The following is a 24,850-nucleotide window of genomic DNA, read 5'->3' on the forward strand; positions in this document are numbered from 1 at the left end:
GTAAAGAAGACCATGTCTCCAAACAGTATCAAATGCTTTAGAGCTGTCTAAAAAACTTACATAAACGTTACTACCTTGTTCCAAATAATAATATACAGTTTCTTGTAAATTAAAAGAGGCGGTTAAACAGCCTAATTTTTCTTGAAACCCCTGCTGTTGCTTATTAGGAAAGGGATGGTTACAAAGGATATGGTTCTTAATTCTGCAGTTAATTATGTTTTCAAAGATTTTGAGAAAGCATGACAGTAAGGCAACCGGTCTGAAGCTATTAGGAGATGTTTTGGGTTTGTCTCCTCCTTTGTACAAGGGAACTATAAATCCTTGCTTCCATGCTTGTGGTATCTTCCCATGTAGTATTACAGCATTAAAGACTTTAGCAAGACATTGGTATAACTTACCCCCACCAAAAATTATGTGTTCGTATGTTATTTGGTCAGGACCCGGAGCTTTTCTTCTTTTGAGTTGGTTAACTATGAGCGATATTTCTTCTGCAGTAATGGGACCACCGGGAATTTCTTCAGACATCTTTGAACATTCTTCTTCAATATGTTTAAAGCTGTTCTCAATATACAGTCGGAATTCTTCATCAAATGCATCGTCTTCTGGCGGGGTATAAATCTGTTCATAGTAACTTGCAAAGGCTTCAGCTACACCTGCAGGGTCATTATGAATAGTTCCATCTTCTCCATGTATTTCGGGGTAAGTCCGCGATGTTCTCTTTTTTTGCTTCTTCACCAGCTTCCAAAAAAGACGAATGTCACACTCAGCTGCGGAGTCAAGATCGTGGTAGACGTTTTTCATGTGCCGTTCGTACTCCAAGTCCAGGGCAGTACGGAATTGTCTCTTGGCACGCTTATAATTCTTGTAAGAATTGTGGACCATCCCCCTCGGTCTTCCTTCTGCAATCCAAATACAGCGCAGTCTGCGTTCGTTGGTGTGCAGATCCTTAACTTCTTTTGTCCAACCTGGTCGTGTATGTGGATTGAAGCCTGAATGCGGTATGGTACATTTTGCACAGTCCAGGAGAATGTTGGATATATCATGTATAAATATGTCTGTTTCGGTCACATTTTGCAGATCATACTGCATTTTGCCTTCCAAAGCTTCATTAACGTGAGATTTATAGTTCATAATAGCGTCAGAGGATGCCTTATGCCATGCAGGTAATCTTGTTTTAGACAAGAGTAAGGAATGTTGAGAGCATTGGAGATCTAAATTGGCTAAAACAGGGAGATGATCTGAAGTAATTGACATTGAACCTTCGTAATATATTTTGTACATTGAAAGTTTGTCGATTAAGCGTTTGCTAAATAAGACATAATCTAACATAGTACATTTTGGCATAAAAGAAAACTGTTCACCTGTAACATGGAAGTCTACAATGGGTATACCAATATCATTCCGTTTAATAAACCCCCTGAAAAGATTGTATTTTGCAACATTCGTATGAAGTGAACTAATACAACTGCTGTTAAGATCACCTGCTATTAACACATTACCATATTCGCTGTAGTATTTATACAAACTTTCTAAAACATTGAGTTCATATACATAAGAGTTTATATTACCATCTGCGGGTAAATAAGCCCCAAATATGTACAACCTCTCAGTGCTTGTATTTAACTCGACTCCAATAATCCGGTTGGAATCAATTTAAATTTCTTTACATGAGTATTCTAGGGATTTGCTAATCAATAACGCAATCCCACCTTTACCTATAAAACATACATGAGAGTCCGTATACACTTCGTTGACATCTACTTTGACAATGCTGTAATAGTTCTTATGAATAGAGTCTAAATATGTAGAACCTGTATGCTGACTCTTAAACTTGTGTTCTGAAAGAACAGCTATATCACAATTAGTATTATCTAACAAAGATGCTAAACACAATGTGGAGGACATTGCACCTCTGACATTCCATGCTAAAACACGTACCATGGTTGCTAGGAATATACAAACAAAGACAGATTTTACGTACATGTACATTGGCTGTGAAATAAAAACGTTTTTATTAATGGACATAGTTAGAATTAGTATCCTTTGTAAACCTCTTGTTCCCAGTCTTCTGGTGTTTGCGGAGACGCGCATTTTTTCTTCCCATTCACGTTCACTCATCCATCTCCTACACCTTATACCCGCAGGCCAGAAATTGGGGTTTTCGATAAGGTTTGCGTATTGCAACGGTACGTTGAGTTTTGCGGTAAGAAAACTCCCTCTGTATTTTGGTTTGAAGAGGATGAAATGGGTGATTTTTACACCATTGTGTTGAACGTAATTTTGGATACCAGAACTAGTCGATGTTTTATCAATTCCGGATAGGTAAAAACGTGCTGTTTTCTTATATGTCACCCCTTCAAAAATGTCTTTTTTGTCTTTGGCCTGATTGGAATTTTCCAATGTATCGTCTACCGTTACGACGCACGACTCTCCATTGTACTCAACTGATCGACACGCTTCTTTTGTGAAGCCCTTTGATCCGGTTCCAGAGGATTTCCTTGTCGATTCGATTCGCGTTTCTTCCTTATTAGACCGTGACGAGATTACGGTTTCACCTGGTGGGGCACACGGCGGGTTGTCAATAGATAATGTTCTACTAATTGGCACGGACACAACATTAGATTCTGATATATGTATTTCATTCCTGATTGCATTAATTTTTGAAGCTATATTCTCTTTCAAAGTGGTAGGAATTTCGTTTTCTGGGTCCACAAGGGGTTTTTGTGACATAGTGCTTGGGTGTTTTGTCAGGTCAGTCGACGTGACTGCATTCGCGTAAGATTTAGCCGGGCTATTTTTCTTATTACTCGTATTAGCACAAATTTTTGAAAGTCTTTTGATCTCAGATTCGGTTTTATCTTGCAATGAATTGATGTTTTGAATGTCTGATTCTGTGCGCTTGAACCTTTCTGCTGTGAATTTCTGTGAGGAATCATACTTGGTAAACCTTGATGAGGCCTCTGCTCTAAAATTGTCATAATCGAACTGAAGTTGGTCGTGTTTTGATTGAAGAGATTGAACTGTGGAATTCAACGATTCAATAATCTTAGTTTTACTGCTTACAGAACTCTCTAATTCAGACACACGTTCAAGCAGAGATTGAACAACAATCCTAAGCTCAACTATGTTGATTTTAGAGACATCAGTGCCATTACCCTTTTGTTTATCAAAAATAAGTTCAATACCGGCCTTATCACCTTGCATAAACATAAACAGAGTAAAGCAGTCTTTTGCGTATTTCTGTGCACTTGAACTAGCTTTTGTTGATTTTCTATTTATGAGATTTCCTTTGGGACAGTCGTTTTGAGTTTTTGCGCGTGCACAAAGAACATTGCGATACCAAAATATCATGTTTTCATTGTTTGAACACATTTGTAATAATTTGCCCACGTATACATCTTTTGGCAAGTTCTGAAGTTGGACATCTAGTTCTTCAATATCTGATTGATTTAATACTACATCATTGCAAGAGGATGCTTGAGAATTACCAAAACTACCAAAGGTGTTGTTTTGCGTTACACAGTGATCAATTGTGTGTTCATTGTAATCACTACTCACAGTTTGCGATGTAAAAATGCGTGCAAACTCATCATTTTCCTCAGGAAAATTGTAACCTAGTGAATCAGCTAGCAAGTAACTGGCTTCGGATGGCTGTTGGCTCAAATGTGGAGCACAGGAGTGCTGAAAATTCGTCGAGTTGTCTAAATTTTTTTCTTGGCACAAAACACCACCTTGACCGGAAGCGGCCATTTTTTTTTTTTTTTTTTTTTTTTTTATACAGAATAGGAGCAGAGCAAATAAGGACCTCCGAAACATCAGAGGTGGGATCAGGTGTCATGGAGAAAAGAAATTTTCATGGAGATACTTATTAGTGCTTAAATTAACTCACGTTGTTCTGAGGAAATTTGTTCTGGTTTTTCTGTGCTTGGTTGAGATGCACTCATATCCTTCTCTTCTGCATCAGATAAATAATCATACTCTTTATGTGGCATCTTCTCGATGGTGCTTTTTGTTTGCAAGTCTGCTTCTGAATATAATAACAATGACGAGAATACTGTCAACATAATCGAAATATGTATTTAATGCAAACGGAATAATGATATATTTGTACTGTGTTTATAATGTATAAGCCTGTGATATCATTTTTTTTTGTTGATTGTGCACAACATATTGGGGGTAAATCTAATTAAAATGTTGTATGATACATATGGAGATAACGAATATTCTAGTTCAAAAGTCCATAAAACAATAAAAAATAGGAACAGCGCAAAGTCGGACCTCCGAAACAACAAGGGTGGGTCAGTTGCCATGGAGAAGTGAGCATCCCTTGCTGACCGGTCACATCCGCCATGTGTTCCTCGTCATGATCGGGAAATAAAGAAGGATATCAAGATAATGAACTGTATTCAGTCTCAAAGTTCATAAAACAATAAAAAATAAGAGCTTTCAGCTTAGGTGAGCTAAAAATCCATATCCCTTGAAAAATCCGGTAACACTTTCTTGAACATTCCAGAGTGGTCCTTTTTCTAGAACATTTGTCCAGGATGTTAAAGTAATAACATATCTTAACAACTTCTAGAATATTCTAGATTTAAAATAATGTATAAATACCCTGTAAATTGTAAGCATGATATTCATTGTAGTGTAAGCACCATTGATGTATAAATAAGATTGGCGAACCAAGAGACTGGAACACTGTGTGCAAGAACGGACACTCTGTTGTATGTATTCTTAGATTCTTGCTAAGTTTGTACTTTATGTAATGGTTATAAAGCCGAAAATTGTCCATCATGTCAGATATTAGACGACCGAAGGCGCGTTAGCGCCGAGGAGAGTCTAATATCTGACATGATAGTCAGTTTGAGGCTTATAACTTACTTAAAACATTTCACAACTGTCGAACACTTCCATTGTTAACTTATTGGACAGCCACAGGTAAGATCTCATTCTGCTTGGATGACTACCTGGTATTGTTTATCAAATTAGACCAAGGAATATCAGTTTTGGTTTTCTTCTGTCTTTATTAATAGTACAAATCATCGAGAGATGTTTTTTATCAATTAATATGAACATTAACTTTTCTTAATCTTTAGTTATCCGCATTGCGACATTTTTTTATATATACTAGCCATGCGTAAAAGTCAGTTCTCCTGAATTCTTTACAATTTATTCATTTTTCTTTTGTGTGCAGGTTTCGAACTCGGAAGGAATTTATTCCAGCCTCTCCTTGAACCAACGAGAGATATTCACTCAAGGAACGCAGGAATAGGTGGACAAATGGTCATAAATCACCGGACGAAATTACAGATTCCGTTGGAATTTCGTGAGCTGAATTTTGCAAAATGCGGAAAAATGGACATTTCAATAAAGAAAAAGCCCAACATTTTGTGTAACAAAACACATGCTTCTCATCCATTTGTTGTGTCCATTGGATCCTGTATATGTTTCATGGATTGATCATTGTGAAATGAATCTATTATATAGCACTGAACGTTGAATTTGGTACATTTATGATCGGAGCCACGGATGCGTCTACAATAATGAATCTGAGACATTCAATTCACTGGATTATTTGCAGATACATTGCAGGTTCCAGTAAATGTTCAACCAAGCCTCTTTCGTTACTTCTCACTAAAATATTGACAGTAGTGAAGGAAAAACTTTAAGAGTACTGTACAACTATATATTCAAGAAGTGGTGTAAATCAGATGTGGATACTAACAAATTCTAAAGAACTTTTGGACAATTTGAAATCACAAGACTTTACAAAAATCAACAGCATAAAAACTTACGACTTTTCAACTTTATACACAACAATTCCCCACGACAAATTAAAATCCAGACTTTTTGATATCATTGACAGCTGCTTCTTCAACAAAAATGGAACTCGTAAGTTTACGTACCTCGTCATTGGTCATTTGAAAAATTATTTTGTTAAAAAAGATTCTGATTGCACACAAAAGTACTCTGAAGTTGACATCAAGAAGATTCTTGAGTTTCTGATTGACAATATGTATGTGGTTTTTGGAGACCAGGTATTCCAACAATCTATTGGAATTTCCATGGGTACAAATTGCGCTCCGTTAAAATCAGACTTATTTTTATATTCATATGAAGCAGAATTTATGCAAAATCTTTTACGAGAAAAGAAGAAAACACTTGTTGTGGCCTTCCATTTGACATTTAGATATATCGAAGACGTATTGTCAATTAATAATGATAATTTCCATTCCTACGTCGACACGATATATCCTGGTGAGCTTGAGATAAAAGATACCACAGAGTCCGACACTTCTGCTTCATACTTGGATATTTTACTTGAAACAGACACTAATGGTAATCTAACTACCAAGCTATATGATAAACGTGATGACTTTAACTTTTCTATGCAGCAATATACCTTCATCACCTGCATACGGAGTATTTATATCTCAGTTGATTCGATACGCAAGAGCATGCTCTACGTATGAACAATTTCATAAACTAGGTAAATTATTGACAAGCAAGTTGATGAAACAAGAATATCAACAGTCTCGTTTAAAGTCATCATTTCGTAAATTCTATGGTCGATACAATGACCTTGTCAGCAAATACAATTTATCATTGAATGAAATGCTGACTGACGTTTTTCATACCGATTGTTAGTCCATTGTTTATACTCTTAATTGACCACGGATTTTTCCCGTTATATCCTGATTATGACAAAGAACACACGGCGGGTGTGACCGGTCGGCAGGGGATGCTCACTCCTCCATGGCACCTGATCCCACCTCTGATGTTTCGGAGGTCCGTGTTTGCTCTGCTCTTATTTTGTATATTTGTTTAATGGACGTTGAGATTGAATACTGTTCGTTATTTCCATATCCTTCTTGTGCCATTTTTAATAGAATTTTTTGAGAAATATTAACATTTAACGCTATCAATTTCCTACATTGTCCATATTAAATTGTTTGATTTGTTATTGCCTTTTAAGTGCTGTTTACTTAATTGCCTCGCCCTTTGTCCCCATTTTTACGTTACCTGTACCTGTCCAATAAGTTGAATCTTATTGGACACCTACAGGTAACTTATTGAACGGGGTGCAGGAACAATAACAAACTTATTGAACCAGGTTTAACAAAAGATGACGTCACGAAAATGTTTAAAAATTCATATATTTTACTGTAAATAAATTATTGTTAAGTTAAATGGTTTGATTGATCTTTGCTGGCATTTAGGGTTATTCTGATCCATAACAATTTAAATGGGGATATTTATCAGTGCTTAAATTAACTCACGTTGTTTTGAGAAAATTTGTTTTGGTTTCTCTGTGCTTGGTTGATCATTAGATGCACTCTTTCCCTCCTCTTCTGCATCAGAACGATAATCATATTGTGTAGGTGTCATCTTCCCGATGGTGCTTTTGGTTTGAAAGTCTATTTCTAAATAGAATAACAATGACGACAATACTGTCAATTAAACCAAAAAATGTGTTTAATGCAAACAGAATGATGATATGTTTTACCATGTTTATAATGTATGAGCATGTGATATCCATTTTTATCTTGGCATTTTCACATAGTTCAATCTTTCTTGATAATATGCAGGATTTAACTGCTAAAAACTATATATAAAAGGATATGCAGGATAGTTTTCACATTGTCATGGTTAAAAAATTGATACTTAACGGCAAATCCATGCCCATGGGCCACATCGCTTACCCGAGCATTGTGGCTAGGAAAAAGTAGAATTTGGTTTACTATTGAAAAGTTTAAATCAAAACGTTTGGCCCCGCTCTCATTTGAACAAACTTGAATCTACACTACCTGGGGATGCTTCCATATAAATATGAGCAATTATGGCTTTGCAGTTCTTAAGAAAATTTTAAAAGAATTTTCCTATTTATTTCTATATAAAATGTTGGTCGGCCATTGTAGCATCGCCCTATCCCCGGGGGGTCATGATTTGAACAAACTTCAATCTACACTACTTGGGGATGCTTCCATATAAATATGAGCAATTATGGCTTTGCTGTTCTTAAGAAGATTTTTAAAGAATTTTCCTTTTTATTTCTATATAAAACTTTGGTCGGCCATTGTGGCCCTGCCCTACCCCCAGGGGTCATGATTTGAACAAATTTGAATCTACACTACCTGGGAATGCTTCTATTTAAATATGAGCAATTATGGCCTTGCTGTTCTTGAGAAGATTTTTAAAGAATTTTCCTATATATTTCTATATTAATTATTACTATATTCCCCCGAGGGTCATGATTTGAAAAAAAAATCAATCTACACTACCTGAGGATGTTTCCCCATTAGTTTCATCTTTCCTGGCACAGTGGTTCTCGAAAAAAAGATTTTTAAAACATACTACCAAATTTTCACTTATTCTCAATTAGGTCCCCTTGAATGAGGGCGTGGCCCTTTATTTTAATAAACTTTTATCCTTTTACCCAAGGATGCTTTGTGGCAAGTTTGATTTAAATTGGCCCAGCGGTTCAATAGAAGAAGTCGAAAATGTGAAAAGTTTAAAAAAGACAGCTAGACAGACAGACAGACATACGCCGGACAAAATTTGATCAGAAAAGTTCACTGGAGCCTTCGGCTCAGGTGAGCTAAAAAAATTGCATTTTCAAAAAAGGAATCTTTTGCAGAGTGACTACAAATTCCACCTCGGAAACACAATTCTGGAGTATGCTTCTTCCCACAGATATTTAGGTGTAATTCTTATTTATATCGATATAACGATATATATATATATATATATATTTACCTATCTCGACATTACGATATTGCATTGATTTATCATCTTACTTTGATCAATATATTTTAAGTCGATAATTCTTATAGCAATTAAATTTTATAAGGTGTCTTAAGTTATCTAAAACTTGAGGTTCTATATGCATCTATTGTATATCCAAATATTTCTTATGAAAAACCAAGTAAGAATGGTTTAAGTTTTATTGATTGAACTTAATATTTTTGTAAAAATTGAGGTCTTTAAACATCGCAGATTGCGCGTACGGACCAATCTAACGTTAAGCTAATTTCATTATAACGTCAAACATTTAAATTTTGACTTAACACATGTTCATGGACGCACACTAAATTTCTTTTTTAAGGCGCAATGTACTTCAAAGTGCTAGTAATAATCCTTATGTATAGATTAAAATTTATTTAATTTTTTAGATTCAAAACAATGCACAAAAAATTACGAGCGTCATCGAAATGTCATATGGTGTAACTTTCTTAATTAAAGTCACAATACGTGGATACGTATATCTCCAGGAAACAAATAAATACAGTTAAATAGATAATAATTAAGGTCTTCCGTTTCCAACGGAAGACCTTCTACTGATTCTGATGATTAAGATTATTCTTATTATTCTTTTTTTTTTTCCTTTTCCTAGACGCCAACTTTGAGGCCTCATATTTCACTCCTTTCCCAATGGATTTTGCTCAAATTTTCAGAGTTTATGAACCTTGCTAAACTCTATCAGAATGCTATCAAAAATTTTAAAAAGTCACTTCCGGTTTTGAGTTATTTCCCTTTAAACAAAAATTTATAGGCTTTTGTTTCCAGACAAAGGTTCAGAGACGGCTAAAGCTGGAGCAGAAATTTTACTGATTTTACTTAATACAAGGATTGAAATTGTGCATGGCAGTTTTTGTTTTTCGATTTCTCTATTCAAAATGGTGCTATATAGGGGTAAAAAATTAGAACGCCCAAAAGAGCGAAAATTTACACATATTTTTCTTTTTATCTTCTAAACTAAAAATATTTTGTTAAAACATATAGAACAAAATTTGTGCAGAATTACAAGATCTTTCAAATGATATCTCTCAAAAAGGACTGACCCTTAAATTAAGGGATCTAGAGGGGCCAAAAGTTTTTTCCAGATATCTCAAAAAGTATTGAGAATTTGTAATACATCCAAGAAGCAAGGTTGTTCATATTTTCAAGCTTCATCTATTGAAGTCGTCAAAATGTGTCTGGCGACGTCACTTCCGGCCAAACCGGAAGTAGTCAGAAAATGCATATTTTTGCTGTTCTTGACAAGTTTTTGGGTAACATATGTCACTGGAAGCATATAACTAAATTTTCCGTCCATCGACATCACTTCCGGTCAAACCGTAAGTAGCCAAAAATAGTTTATTTTCTAAAGTTTTGATGCAAAATTGAAATTATAAAGTGACTGGAGACGACAAAAGTCATTGCTTTCTCTTATTGACGTTACTTCCGGTCAAAACAGGACGGAAGACCTACTCGTTGCTTTGCAACGAGCTCTGCTCTAGTATTTTAATAATTATTCGTCACTTCAAGTGCAATATGGTATGGTATATATATATATATCATCAATGGTGGTCTACAATAAATATGAATACCTTACGTACCCTTCATTCACACATTAAATATGTAACTGAAATTTATATCATTTAATTCAGAATTTAATTTACTGATTATAAAATAGATTTAAAAAAATCTACCATGGAGACAGAATTTATACACTCTTATTCATATAAGCATAGGTTACATACGATGTTAGTCAGTAGTAAAGTCTATCTCTGAGAAGGTTTTCATACGAAGTGATAAAAATATTGTTTCATGCAAGGGTTAATAAAATTCGCGCCAGCCATGCGCAGTGACTGGAAAAACCAGTCAAACACACCCATACGCATTCCATACTCACCGTATGACATCAGAGGTCATAAACTCTCACACCATGAATGAATGAATGAAATGACGCATGCACATGTAACCATAACAGTACATAGTAAATAATGATCCAGTGACGTAAATAAACAGCGTGTATACATAAACTGCACAGCCCAGTACGACCCTGCGCTAGTTTTATAACAACGTCATGAATAGAAATTTCCATTTTCTGTAATTTTTTTGTGTTTTAAATTCTTGTAGTGTCATCAAATTTGTATACACCGTTGAAAAATCGTATATTCCAATCTGAAATTGATACCTAAATATATTTAAATAATTTTGAGTTGTTTCAACAAATATTTTGTCCTTTACATCGTTTCAACCGTATAAAAAGATTTTTTTATCGGACGCTGCCCCGTGCAAACTGCTGACGTCGCTTTTTTGTCGAGTTTTGACACATATTTGTAAGGGTTTTTGTTTAGCATTTGTACCGTCTATATAGTTAGCGATACTTAAGATATCATAAAATGATTACAATCTATTTATTTGTGTTACATAAACTTTTTTATTAATTTTTTGACTTGTCTTATATAGAAAAAAATGTTTTAATCTGAACACTTTATATTAGAGTTTATGTCATTTTAACCTTGGTCCGTGCGCACTATCCGCGACCTTTAAAGACCCAGATTTTTACAAAAATATAAATAAAGTTCGTGCGAAATGTTTTGATATACAACAGATTTGTATTGAACAATTTATTTTAACAAATACGTAATTGTCCACGAACTTTTAGGAAAACCCTCGAAACATATTATATGTTGTTGCAACAATAAATCGTAAGACAATATATAACGACGTTCGATCCTGATATTTAAAGTCTTAAACTTTTTTTGCCAAGTATATTTTTAGTTTCTACATACATAGCTTAATTAAAATTAAAATCAAAAAATGGGGGGTCAATATACTTCTTTTAGCGCTACAGTACATTTAATATGACCTTTCTGTACTGAAATTTGTGTCTTAATTAAACATTACATATTTGACGTTTTCCCTCCAACATTTTTATCCAATTAAAGCATGAAACAAAATGAACTCTAAGTCTGTTTAAAATAAGACACTTAAAAATTGTGACTAAGGAAAAGTTTCAAATTTCTTCGCATAATCAATTATTTGACCTTTCTGCACTAATTAAATGTTATTTTTCCGGCATTGAAAATATAATAAGCAAGAAAATTATTTTTAAGTCTTAAACTTTTTCAGATTTTAAGCAAATAGGTCAATGTTATCTTGAATATTTAGAAAAGAACATCAAAAGTGGGGGTATATGATGTTCATTTTCAGACATTACTAAAAAAGTGTAAATTTTACATTAAAATTTGCTCAATTTTTTCCCAGATTTCAAAACATATTTACTATATTTGTCATACTTTGTTGATAGAATTCATAAGAAATAATGTAATAGATATTTCAGAACCAGCATAATATATTTCACTGCAAAAAAACAGCTTTGTGTGCAACCAGCATGGAAAAATAGGCATCCAAAATTAACAGTTCTGTTATAGTTCAAGTGGAAAAAACTGATCATTTTCGTTTAAAAAAACCTTCCGCCACAAAATATAGTCCCTATCTTAATTCTATTTAATTTTATGAATAAAGGACCTGCGCGAAATACGGTCAAAATATCAGGATCGAACGTCCTTAAGTGTAGAGACCTGTACACTTCCGGATTCCCATAAACACTTGAATTTGATTTGGAACTTATTCGTAATTTTAGTTTTATATAAGATACCAGTGGCCACCATTTTATTACATTTTTTTAAACTAGATAATTCACATCTACTTCAGTTTGAATTTCTCTTTTACCTTGAATGGCTATGTTGATATTTGCTCCGTCACTTTTAATTTGATCAACTTTGAATTCTGTTAATTTAGTCAGTTCTTGTGGTGTTTTCCTTGAAAATATTTGCGCCAAGTTCTTTTCCATTTCAATTACAATGATGAAACTATTGTCTGGATTTATACGGACAACTTTTATAGATTTCTGATCACAATCTATAATATCTGCCACTGTTGCAATCAAGCGATCCAACTTTGTAAAGTTTTTAATGTCATCTACCACATGTAGCTCTATACATGAGGAATCACGAGAAGCTAAAAAAAATATATGTCTATACAAGCATTCGAAAATTTATACACAGAAATAAAAATCAAACTGAATAAATGAATTTTAAAATATGTAACTAAGGATCCTAACAAAAACTAAAGATTAATGTAGTTAACTATTGTTAATTATAGTAAACTATAGTTAATTATTGTTATATAACTACTCAAAGTGTCAAATTTTTCGCATTGGTTTTCAAAGTGTCAAATTTTTCGATAAAGTTTATCAAAGGGTAAAAGTTTTCGCCAAACTTTTTCAAAATGTCATTGTTTTCGCAAGAGTTTTCCAAAGTGTCAAAGTTTTCGCTTAAGTTTTTCAAAGTGTCATTTTTTTTTTATTAAAAAAGTTTTTCAATGAGTGAAAAATTTTGATAGAGTTTTTCAAAGTGTCAAAATGATCAAAATATTAAATCATTTTTTTCAAATTTCAAATTGTCAAAGTGATCACTCAAGTTAGCTATAGTAAACTATAGTAAACTACACTAAATTAAAGTATTTTTGTTAGGGAATACCAAATGCTAGAAAATTAAATCGGACGAGGTTTTCCTTCTCAGTACTGTAGATCACTTAATTTTCACGACACCTTATTTTCCCGAGATGGTTATTGAGTCTTGATTACCGAGACAAATTTTTCACGAATTTTGGTTATTGCTCACGAGAACTAAATTTTGAGAGCACAATGTTTCGTGTAATTTCGCAAAAATAAAGTTATTACGAATAAAAAGTGATTCACAGTATCCGATTTCTTTTCCGATGTTTCCAAGAGCAGTGATTTTACTTAATAATGTTTGTTTGATATCTTGTCTTAATTTTTGTTGTTATTTTAGTTTCTAAGAAGTTAGTGAGAAAAAAAAATTATGGAAATCATTAGATAATATACAATTATTGACTTTTGATGAGGTCTACTCGTGACGATACAGACCTGGTCAGGTATTGGTTGACCGAGGCCGAAGGCCGAGGTTAACCAATACCTGACCAGGTCTGTATAGTCATGAGTAGACCGAATTCAAAAGTCAATAACCGTTTTATTAAATGATGAGGAATTTTACAATACTGCTGACTCTTTCATTCTTGCCTCTATCAAATATAAACATCCATAATGTAAAGTGTAATTACACTTTTTACATGTTGATATATTTCAACAGCTAAACAAATATTAATCTAAAAGTTAAAAACAATATTAATAAACAATAAATACTTAACCATTTACTTTCAAAAGTTCGTAATCTCCTTGGTAATGGCGTCTGACATGTTTACATTCACACCGACATATGCTTTGAAACACGCAATCTGATTGGTCAAAAAAGCTGTAAGCAAATCTATGGTTGGTCGAGAGGGAAAACCCGAATAAACCTCCCAGAACGTCATATGAGGTGAACTCACTCTGAGGTACACACCAGTAAATGGCGTCTAGACCAATCAGAGAGCACCAAAATTCCTTATCATTTAATAAATGTATATATAGTTGTTATGCATAAGTCATCGTGTTAGATAAATTTACATTACCAGGTTTATTTTCCTTAAAGAAACACACTCTTCCTTTGTTTGAGGTCGCATATTCAATACATTTCTGCTCTAAATCTGGTCTTTTGATCTCCCTCATTAGGTCCTGCATGGTAATCATGTCTCTATCCGTGAAAATTCCCTCATATATCAAAAAATCTATGAACTTAGCTACAGTGTCTGCCCTCTCCAAAGATTCTTCATTTAGGCTTTCCTTTGGAACTATTTCTTAATATGTAAGAATTGATTATTAATGTTCTTAAATAACTGCCGATAATCCACGGTGTCATCAAATAGTGTTTTTCATGTACTTATATAAAATTTAATGCATATACAAATGTAGTGATTGGTTTACCTTTTAAATATTTCTTAAGTGAGACCATCTCTTCTTCCGAGATTTCTGTTTTCAGGCAGTTTTTTAAGCGGTAAAAACGCCTGTTTGCCCCATCATAATTATAGATGGCAGAAAGGATACCTTAAAAAAATCAAGAAACATTAGTCAATGTTTTAAATTTTGCATCCTTTTTCTGTACAGATGTAATTTAACAATGACATAAAATACTATATCCTGCAGTAATGTATCTGATCATTTTAATTAAGAAGAAGCCAATGTGCTTTGGCACTGATCTAGTCATTAAGTTCTGTGTGTTATACAAGTACCCCGAAAGCAAATGCAATCTATTAATTATTATGCTAACTGACGTTCTTTATATTAATTGTTAGACCATTATTTATACACTGAATTTTCTACTAAATAACCACACGGAAGGTACCACCGCTCGGCAGGGAACGCTCATTCCTCCATGGCACCTGATCCCACCTCTGATGTTTAAAAGATCCGTGTTTTCTCTGCTTCTAATTTGTACTGTTTGATCTTGAATACTGCTCCTTATTTCCATTTGTTATACCCCTATATAACAGTTCCTATGTAACTATATGCGAAAAAGATCCAGTATTTTGACTGTTCCGGCGTTTGAACTGTAAAGTTCGACTGTTAAAAAAGACTATTGACAGATGGCGTCATATGGCGCTGAAATGATTTATCTTTCCTGTCATTTGGTTAAAAAAAATGGCGGATTAACGCTTCGAAAATGCTTTAGAAGAGGAAATTCAGGCTATTTTAGAATATAGGGACAGCAAAAACACAAAAAATGTAGTGAAAACAGCAGAAAACATTCTTAACGATTATCCTCTGACATGTGGCTTTATCCCTTCACCTGCTGAAAAATAAATCATGCCGTGATTTAGTAGAAATTCTCAGAAAATTTTACTGTGCCACTAAGAAGAAAGACGGTAACCGGTGCGCTTAAAAAATCCATGATTTCCATCAGATACGGTCTTCAAAAATCAAATGAAAAATCACATGCTGTTGATATCATCAACGATTCGAAGCTCAAGACTGCGAATGATGTTTTCTTTGCTGCCATGTTTCAAATCAAAAAAAGAGGGCTTAGGTGAAGTGCAGCACAAAGAAGTAATTAGCGACCAAGACTTGGAGACATTGTACAGTAGTGGAGTTTTTAGCTGTGATACACCCAAAACACTTCAGCACAAATATTCTTTGAAATCATGTGCTCATATTTTAATTCTTTGCTGAACGTAGTCAAATACTCATATTTTCAGCAAATTTCAAGAACATTGCAATTTCTCATAGCATGTTTTCAAATATCTGGATTCTCAACACGAAATTTCATTACAGAACATGAAAGCACCAAGTGTTTACTTTATTTTGATATATGAAAATGGAAAGAGTGTGATAGTTAATTAATAGATATAAGTACAGGGCCATTTTATGCATAAGATGACTCTTGCTCTTTATGTACATGTACATGTCATGCCTTTTAACAGTTTTTTAAAAAACATTTTCTTATAAATTTTGTTATTTTTTTCTGCCCTTAAAATCATCAAAAGGCCTAAACTAAATAACAATATACAGAATGAAAATATATTATCACGTACAGTGTACATCAGATTTATCTTGTTGTAACTTTGTATCTTTGTTTCTAATGCTAGGTAATCTAAATTGTCCAGTTATGAGCTTCAAAAAGTAACTCGCTAAGCTAAATATGGAATGTGACTCTTTATGAAGATAGATGTCACTGATCAGTCCCCTTTATGGTTTGACAACATGGTTGTTGGGAAGAACACTTTAGGAAATCTGATGCAGAGGATCAGCAAAGATGCAGGGCTTTCATGTGTTTATACCAATCACTGCATTAATGCTACCTGTATAACCATGCTGGATGAATGTGGGTATGAATCTCGGCACATAATTGGTATATCTAAGCACAGGTCTGAAAGTAGTTTGAAACACTACTCCACAAAATTAAGTGATTCCAAAAAACGCACTATGTCGGATTCCATGGCTGCAAAAGTATCTACATGCAAGGCCACACCAATTCTACAACCCCTGAGACCAATTGAGAATAACAATATAATGCCTCATAAAGCCTCGACTACATCTATTCAAGAACTCTCAGACATTGTAGATGTAGACTACAGAGACTTGGCCGCTATCCTTGACGATCCTATGTTTGGAAACTTGCAAAATACAGGTATCAGCATTCCTAATGCAAAATCTGTGTTCTCTTTACATGGGTGCAACATTACTATCCACAATCACTGAATTGTTCAAATTACATGTAAATTAATTTAAATCGGTCATAAAAAGATGATTTTAACTGTGCTGTAACTGATTATTAACATTAACATACTGGCAATCTTGCTTTTTCAAAACCAACTGTACGAGGGTTGTCCAGAAAGTTCATGGACAATGACGTTTTTGTTAAATCAAATGGTTCTACATATATCAAAAGTATATAAAAATATTCCTCATGAAAAAATAAGTCAGAATGATTTAATTTTCACTAATAATATTTTTGTAAAAAGCGGGGTCTTTAAAAATTGCAGATTGTGCGCAAGGACCTTTCTAACGTTACGCTAATTTCATTATGACTTCAAGCATTTGGATTTTGACTTAACACATGTTCAAGGACACACACTACATTTCTTATTTAAAGTGCTACACACATCGAAGTTCTAGCAATAATCTTTAAGTATAAATTATAATTTATTTAATTTTTAAAATTCAAAACAATGCACACAAATTTACGAGCGTCATCTAAATTAACAATTTGTATATCCAAACTGAACAGCCCTGTCAGACGCTGTGCTAGATTAATAACAACGTCATGAATAGAAATCTCCATTTAAAGTCAATGACATGTGTTTTTAAATTCTTGCACTGTCTCCGAATCTGTTCACACTGTTGAAAAATCGTATATACAAATCCCAAACTGATACATTAAATATTTTTCAATAATTTTGAATTGTTTTAAGAAAAATTTTGTCTCTTACATAATTTCAACAGTTATAAAACTTATTTTTTTTACCGGACGCTGCCCCGTGCTGACGGGCGACGTCACTTTTTCTGTTGAAATTTTTGACACGTACTTGCTAAGGTTTTTCTTGGTGTATTTCTGTTGTCTATATTGTAAGCAATATTTAAGATATATATAAGATATCATGAAATGATAATAACGTCTTTATTTGCATTACATGAATTTTTTTTTAAATTTTGACTTGTTTTTATAGAAAATAATAATTTTAATCCGAACTCTATATATCAGAGGTTACATAATTTTAACCTTAGTTCGTGCGCACTATCCGCGACCTCTAAAGACCCCGATTCTTTCAAACATATTACGTTCCATCAATAAAAACTAAATCATTCTGACTTGTTTTTTTCATAACAAATTATTTTGATAAACAACAGATTTTTATAGAACCATTTATTTTTGCAAATACGTCATTGTCCACGAACTTTTTGGACAACCCTCGTTTATAATAATTTCGTATTTTATTATTTATGTGCTGTTGAAATTATTTGTTACAAAATGTGAGGATTGGGGATTAGAAATTGACTCATGTTTATTGACGAAAATATTCTATACACTTCAAAATTAATTTTGTAGTAATAATTCTTATCATAAAACATTGTAAATGTATATGTTTATTTATTTTCTTTTAAAGTTGTTATTGTTGAAATAAATCAACATATTTGATGTGTAATTATTGACTTGTAAATGTGTTATGAATTGCAGCTCTAAATGCATTTAATAAAATGTAATCTTCTACAAACATTGATTCAATTTCCTGACTTATTACAAGTACTATAAAACCATATTTATATGTTTATTATGTATAGGTATAACAAAACAGTTGTTAACAGGGGTCTCGGGCAACAGATGAACTCTCGCACCAGTGTTCAAACTGTTGCCTTCGACCTTGTCCAACAGTTTGCACACTAGTCGGACAGATCAACTGTTGCCCGAGACCCCTATCAACAACTGTATACATGTAATACTTCACTCAAACACTGCATACATTTTGTTAATCAGAAACTTCAGAGTACAGAAATCATACTTCAGAGTGGTTTTATTTAACAAAATAATTATGCAAAATGATAATTGATAAGTGTAATTGTCAGTGTTCTTTTCATTAAAAAGAAAGCAGCTGTCTACAATATCAAAAAGCCTGCACTTTTAATTATAGTGGGGAATGGTTGCATATTTTGTTGAGAAGTGGTAAGTTCTAATGTTATCCTCTTTTCTAAAATTTTGTGATTTCAAATTATGTATTGGTCTTATGGAGTTTTTAATTGTATAGACCTAATTCACATCACTTCTTACATAAATTGTTGTTCATTACTTCTTTACTAATAATATAATGTAAATATTTTAGTAAGTTGTAAAGAAAGAGAAAAGAAAAAAAAATGTACAAAATGTCGACTTTAAACGCTTCCCTCGTCCTTCAATGGGAATCGAACCCTAGATGAAAGGATTAACTCAGTACTACGCTACTCTTTAGTTTTTTGTCTAAATTGTGAATTCTAAAACGTGGGCGCAGGTCTTTGTTCAATTCCAAATTTATCACTTTTAATATGTTTTCTGCTGCTCTTAAAATAGACCTACCTTAAAGTCAAAAATGAACTGGGTGATTTTTCCGCTTTTATGCCCGAGTCTGCTCCGCTCCCAGTATGCATAGCTTCATTGGACTTAATGCCTCAATAGTTAAATATTCTTTATCTTCAAATTTCTTTTTCACTTACTCACCTTTCATTATAAGTATTTTCATAATCAATATATCATTCTTACTTCCATTTGTGGAACTGTCTTCTCGGTTCCATGGATGATTTCCGTCTGCAAGGAGTAGAGTTCCTACCAATTAAAAACGAAATGCTTACATGAGGAAAAAAAAATAAAAAAAGAAAAAAGTTTGTTCAAAAACATCCTTATGAGAGAAACAACTCAACGGATCGTTTTTCAAGTCTCCGCCTTTTCTACACGTTGTAATTGCGCTTAAAATAACAATATATAACAATATCCATTTGAAAATAATTCATTTAGTGTTTCTAAATTTCAGAAATCAGAACATTTAATAATTTAGTAGATAATGGCCTTATCAGGAAATACAATAATTAAGTTGAATATTGACTGACATTTTCTTACATGAATTGTTTAGTCTTTATTTTCAAACTGAAATGTATGAATTTTCCGTTTAGCCTATCATGACAACTACCACTAGGCGGGTGATACCGGTCCACAAGGGATGCTAAATTCACCATGGCGTCTGATACCACATGTGATGTTTTTAGAGGTCCCAATATGCTTTTTAGGCTTTTTATCTTGATTACTGTTCGTTAACTTTATGTTTCATTCCTACGTAATCTCTTCATTCTTAATGTTTGAATAATTACTTGTCCTTTTGTTTCAATGGATGTTTTTCTTCTGTTTTAATAAAAAAAAAAGACGTATATAAATGATAAATTATTAAAGTGTAAGATGCGTCATTCATTTAATTTATTCTAAGCGGAGTTTTATGAAGAGAATTATTTTTACAATTGACGACTGACTTTTACAATTTTAACATAGACAAACTCCAGTCACTAAAATGTAAAAGCCAGCTGTCAAGTGTAAAAGTAAGTCTCTTCATAAGACTCCAGCATTCATTCTTTCTCTAACTTTAAAAGTACCGCTTATTAATCAATTATATAAGTCTTCAAAGTTGAAAAGAATCTTTTCAATGCTAGTCCTTATTTTAGTATTTATAGTAACGCAGTTTTGTCAATAATGTTAATTATTTCACTGATACATTAGATGAACTTGCATTAAATTCTGCAAGTGGTAATAAAAATTATACCCTTATTGTCCTTTCTAATGAGAAAATTCTTTACAATCATACTTAAGTTTTTTTTTTCAATTTTAATATCACAAACAATTAACTGTCGATCTTTTGAAGGTCAAGGAACTAACCCCCCCCCTTCCCCCACCAAAAAAGCCCCCAAGATTGATGATTTTGCAGCACACTACAAACTGTTTTAAAGACTTTTTACTCATAGGTAATTACCTTAAATGTAACATGCTACTTATTTGTCAACCTGCGACCTATTTTATCATAATGTCAACATGCAAGATAATAATCATGTTTATCTCTCATAACATAATTATCTTGCATGTTGCCATAAATAAGTTGCATGGTGACATAATTATATTGCAAGTTGACATAAATAAATTGCATTTTGACATTATTATGATACATTTGAAATCTTAAATGTTAGATACAGGCGTAAGTAAATTTACACATATTTAAATTATACTTTGTTATAAGATTGATAACTTGCATGTAAACATTATCAACGTGCATAATCAATTTGCATGTTTACATAAATATGTAACTTGTCTACATGATTATGTTGCATGTAAGCATAATTCATCTTGAAAGTAGGGGGCATAAATATGCCACCATAAAGTTTAAATTAAAATACATATATATTTTCTGTGAAAATGAGGAAAATGGATTAGTTGCAGATCGATGTAAACTGATATCCATATGAATAGCAATAGAAATGTGACAAAATTGTTAAACCCCGGTCTCGAAAGCTAGTGTCCCTTGGTATTAGTTAATACTTTCATGCATCATAATAAATAAAAACCTGCTCTTAAGGGACTCCGAAACTCAGCCAGGAAGGACAACTTTTTAATTTATAATTTAATTCAAAATATTTCAAAATGAAGCTTGTAAATTAAATATTTTCATGCAACAATATTTTTACCCATAAATGACACACGTCAGGAGAACTGCGCAACAGTGAAATTCAAAAAGTGGTGAAAAGCAGATGTGGATACTATAAATCTTTAGAAAAAAAAGTTAAGAAAATAAATTCCAGAATAATAAACATCAAAACACGGTCTATCTAAGCTTGAATTAAAATAAACCACAGAGTCTGATACACCTGTTTCATATTTGGAAATTTTACTTGAAAAGGCGTAAATGGTAACAAAGCTTTACAAAAAAATAAATAATGTTTTATGTAGCTAAAATGATAAAAATGTATTGCAGCATAAAGATATATAATTTAATTGGGTTTATATCTCTCCAGTTATTTTAATACGCAAGAACATGCTCTACAAATGAACAATATCTAAAAAGAGGTAATTCATTGGCAAAGAAGTTAATGAAACAAGATTCAAGTCATCATTTTTATCAGTTCTATTGTTGATAAATGGCCTTGACAGCAAATACAATTTATCATTGAGTCAAATACTGTCTGACGGTTTTCATTGTTAGTTTATTCTTTTTAAACTGAATTGATGACGTTATTTCCTGATTATGACAAAGGGTGTATGGCTGCTGTGACCGGTCGGAAGGGGATGCTCACTCCTCCATGGCACCTGATCCCACCTCTGTTGTTTCGGGGGTTTCGTGTTTGCTTTGCTCTAGTTTTGTATTGTTTTATAGACTTTGATATTGAATACCGTTCGTTATCTCCATATCAATCATTCATCACGATATATCTTAATTTAATGTTTAATATATGAAACATTTCGACTACCAATCATTTCATGTTTTTTTTCAGTACCTAAGGTTCACTTCAGGTGTAACAGATCAACGGAATATTATATATTAATGTAAATAAATTTATTAGAAAAAAGTACGCATATGAAATTCCCGAAAGAAATGACGACAATATTAAAAATCTTGTAATGAAAATAGAGACAGACAATGGACAACCTAGGATCATATAATCTTACGTCTTGAAGGATACCGTAACCTCAATCAGGAACTATAGCTTTTTAACTCATAATTTAATTCAAAAAGTATCAAGTCGAGCTTGAAAGTGAAATATTTTATCCAACAATTTTAATTCTATACTTCTCAATGTTATTCTTATTAATTTCTTTGAAATATTTAGAAAAGTTCTTTAAAGACTGAAATTTTAACCCAATAATTTTTTTTAAATATCCAATTCTTTTGAGAAAAAGATATTCCGTACATAATATTATAATACAGTAGAAGTTAAGTATGGAGTTTTGCAATGATAGAATTGTTTTATACTCTATGCTTTGTAACATGATCTAAATAGCCTTAAATCAGTTTCACAATTTCGTAAAATACATGGATACATATTTTATTTCCATAACTTATTTGTTGATCTATTCCCAATTAAAGATGCATAGTAGGTGTTGTATTCTCGATAAGTGAATTTATTTTTGACATTAACTTATTTTCCTTGTATACTAAGATTAACTTTAAAGATGAAGATTGAAGAATTATTGGTTGTTAAACACATTACTTTGAGAATTCAGAGAGATTTTGTATGAGTTTTTCAATTGGTCAGGAGTTAATACTACCTGATTTCCTAATCTGAGGATCAAACTACCTAAGGTTAACATACACATCAAAGAATTTTACCCTGGTGTACGTTCCGCTCTTTTGAACACTTTCGACGCTTCATCTTCATTATGATAAATAATCCAATTAAACCCACTGTTGTAACTGTAGCTACTATAGCTAAAGTTAGCAAGGCGTGATTAAGGTCGGTTGTAGGATTATTGTTTTCTTTAATAGGTTTTGTTGGCATAGTCGTTCCGTGCACTTGAATATTGTAATATCTCATAAGTTCCACCGTTGGCAAAGTTGTTTCTTCAACAAAGCTTTAAAATATTTGCAAGAAAGTTGGTTGATTAATTTGTGCCACAAATCAGATTAAGTACTAGTATATGCAATGAAAGTAGCAAAAGAAGGTCATTTTTTTGGAAATTATTAAATACATCATTTAATATTTTCAAATGTTCTGTAAATTTAAAATTTACAAATAAAAATAATTTGAGTTGTTTATCATGTATTGCGTGATATAAAGGTAATGATTTTCTTTTATAATTTGCACTAGATTCCGATTTACATATGTACATGGATTAGGAGCTATAGTAATATATATTTAATTTTGCTACCTGGTGATAAGAGGACAACTGGGATCCGATATATAACATCTCTTCTGTTTGTTTATCTGAATACAGGATGGAACTATAATGCAAATTGTATTGATTTATTTACAAAATCAATAAGTAGGACTTAGTTATTTCTTATATATTGGATAAGCTGGTGAAGCAAAACATAAAATCATGAGTGGAACTTAAGCAAAATAAAAAATTTGTAAAATGACAAAAAATACAGTTTAATCTCTTTTTGCCTTAAAATCATAGAAGCTAATGAAGCAAAACACAAAATCAGCAACATAACTCTTTTACTTCATGTAAAATAGAAGTAAACATTCATACTTACACCTATACATATGCTTTGAGAAATAAGGAGCAGTTGGACAACCTTTAGCAAACTGGTCACATGAAAAATTGTTTAAATGTTGATTTTCAAGTACCACGCAATTACCTGTTGATAATTGAATAGACATTAATGTGAATATATGAATCATATAAAAATTATAATTAATAAAAATAATTTGCTGACATAATATATTTATAAAACATGATTCTGTCAAGAGGAATTTAAAATGATGACTTTAATCAAGGTACATGATATCACGAGGATTGTTTTATATAGAGGAAATAAAAAATTGTCTTCACTTGGATTAATTATATTTCATTGTTGCTACATATTAAGGTTTAATATACAGGTGATTATAATTTATTGGAATGTACACAACCATCTTTCTATACAAATGCTTACAATGCGAGTTAAGTAAAACAGCATGTTATGTGAATTTTAATTATGTAATTTTAAATCGAATTTCCTAGTTTCAATCAGTCCGTTTAATCCATCCTATCAGTTTTGAAAAATAATTGGGTTAAAACCTTAAAAAATGCACTTGACGTCAAAATTTAAAATTCGTGATACCCTATGAATTTACGCAAGTACATATTTCATGAAAAACAGTGCAAAAATGTTTTTATTTTTATGTAAATGTTAGTTAATTGTAATTTGACTAAAATTGGATATATTTTGTAAAACCATCAACAGCCAACGTTGCACTATTTGTACAAGAAATGATTTGAACTGTTTCCTAGAAGAGATTTAATCATGAGATTGTACACATAAGTACTCTGAAGTTAACATCAAGAAGATGCTTGAGTTTCTGATTGTACACATAAGTACTCTGAAGTTAACATCAAGAAGATGCTTGAGTTTCTGATTGTACACATAAGTACTCTGAAGTTAACATCAAGAAGATGCTTGAGTTTCTGATTGTACA

At 32.5% G+C, this 24,850-nt stretch overlaps 1 protein-coding gene across 1 annotated transcript in view; it reads right to left on the reverse strand.

The window, feature by feature from the left end:
- LOC134275166 (uncharacterized) overlaps positions 1-24,850 on the reverse strand; it is a 40,282-nt gene that overhangs the window by 12,183 nt on the left and 3,249 nt on the right. The window contains exons 3-11 of the mRNA XM_062757417.1: positions 23,926-24,030; positions 23,595-23,667; positions 23,056-23,297; positions 19,458-19,520; positions 14,657-14,776; positions 14,305-14,529; positions 12,502-12,789; positions 7,278-7,421; positions 3,890-4,027 (exon numbers count right to left, since the gene is read on the reverse strand). Coding sequence (XP_062613401.1) covers positions 3,890-4,027; positions 7,278-7,421; positions 12,502-12,789; positions 14,305-14,529; positions 14,657-14,776; positions 19,458-19,520; positions 23,056-23,297; positions 23,595-23,667; positions 23,926-24,030 — 1,398 coding nt within the window. The remainder of the gene's footprint in view (positions 1-3,889; positions 4,028-7,277; positions 7,422-12,501; positions 12,790-14,304; positions 14,530-14,656; positions 14,777-19,457; positions 19,521-23,055; positions 23,298-23,594; positions 23,668-23,925; positions 24,031-24,850) is intronic.

Source organism: Saccostrea cucullata, unplaced genomic scaffold, assembly GCF_032062105.1.
Source record: "Saccostrea cucullata isolate Sc308-1 unplaced genomic scaffold, CSIRO_AGI_Scuc_v1 ctg708, whole genome shotgun sequence".
Classification (NCBI taxonomy): Eukaryota; Metazoa; Mollusca; class Bivalvia; order Ostreida; family Ostreidae; genus Saccostrea; species Saccostrea cuccullata.